Source organism: Vigna radiata, unplaced genomic scaffold (genome assembly GCF_000741045.1).
Source record: "Vigna radiata var. radiata cultivar VC1973A unplaced genomic scaffold, Vradiata_ver6 scaffold_404, whole genome shotgun sequence".
Taxonomy (NCBI): domain Eukaryota; kingdom Viridiplantae; phylum Streptophyta; class Magnoliopsida; order Fabales; family Fabaceae; genus Vigna; species Vigna radiata.
The window spans coordinates 132092-132915 of NW_014541818.1; the positions used below are offsets into that span (position 1 = coordinate 132092).

The 824-nt window shown below is 37.2% G+C and overlaps 1 protein-coding gene across 1 annotated transcript; it reads right to left on the bottom strand.

The window, feature by feature from the left end:
- On the bottom strand, positions 1-537 carry LOC106778381. Its single transcript, XM_014666342.1, has one exon. The coding sequence runs from the start codon at positions 535-537 to the stop codon at positions 1-3; it is 537 nt and encodes a 178-aa protein (XP_014521828.1).
- Between the last annotated feature and the right edge of the window lie 287 nt (positions 538-824).

The following is an 824-nucleotide window of genomic DNA, read 5'->3' on the forward strand; positions in this document are numbered from 1 at the left end:
TTAGCCCTCGCTTGAATCTCCGACATCTCCACTAATATTTTGTGTGTAGAAATGGGCTAAGTACTCAAATCTATTAACATAAGCTTGCACTGTCATTTCCTTTTGTTGTAGTGTTAAGAATTCAGTCTCNCTCTCAATCCTGGCACTGTTCGGAAAATACTTTTCCAAAAAATTGGTCTTGAAACTATCCCAAGAGATGGTTTCGCCACGAACTCTCATCAATTGTTGCATTCCGTCGCACCAGTACTTTGCCTCATCTTCTAGGAGGAAAGATGCATATGCTAGTTTCTGTTCCTCTAAGCAAGTCATCACTCGAAAAATCTTCTCATTCTCTCTGATCCACGATTCTACTTTGTCTTTAGTGGTCTTTCCATTGAATTTCGGGGGATCATGTCTCAAGAAATCATTTAAACCAGAATTATTCCTTGGCACTTGAGCAGCATGTTGTCGCTCCATCGCATTGACCATACGATCGACAGCTTGAGAGAACACATCAACCCGAGGTCTTTGACTTTGGTCGCTAGCCCCGTGTGCCATAATCTTTTAAAATTACTTAATATAACTATTTAATACATCTACATACTACTATTACAAATATAGATATGCATAGTCAAAGCTAGCTGAGCTCACTTTCCCAAGGCCCAAAGATTTTCGAAAACTAAGCTCTGATACCAAAAATGTAACATCCCATTTCTGATTTGGTATAATGTAACATCCCATTTCTGATTATTACGACATAAAAAAAAATTGTTTTTTTAAAACAAAAACAAAAGAAAACATTGATGACTCGACATTTTCTTGCACTTAAATAAATCAGGGAATTG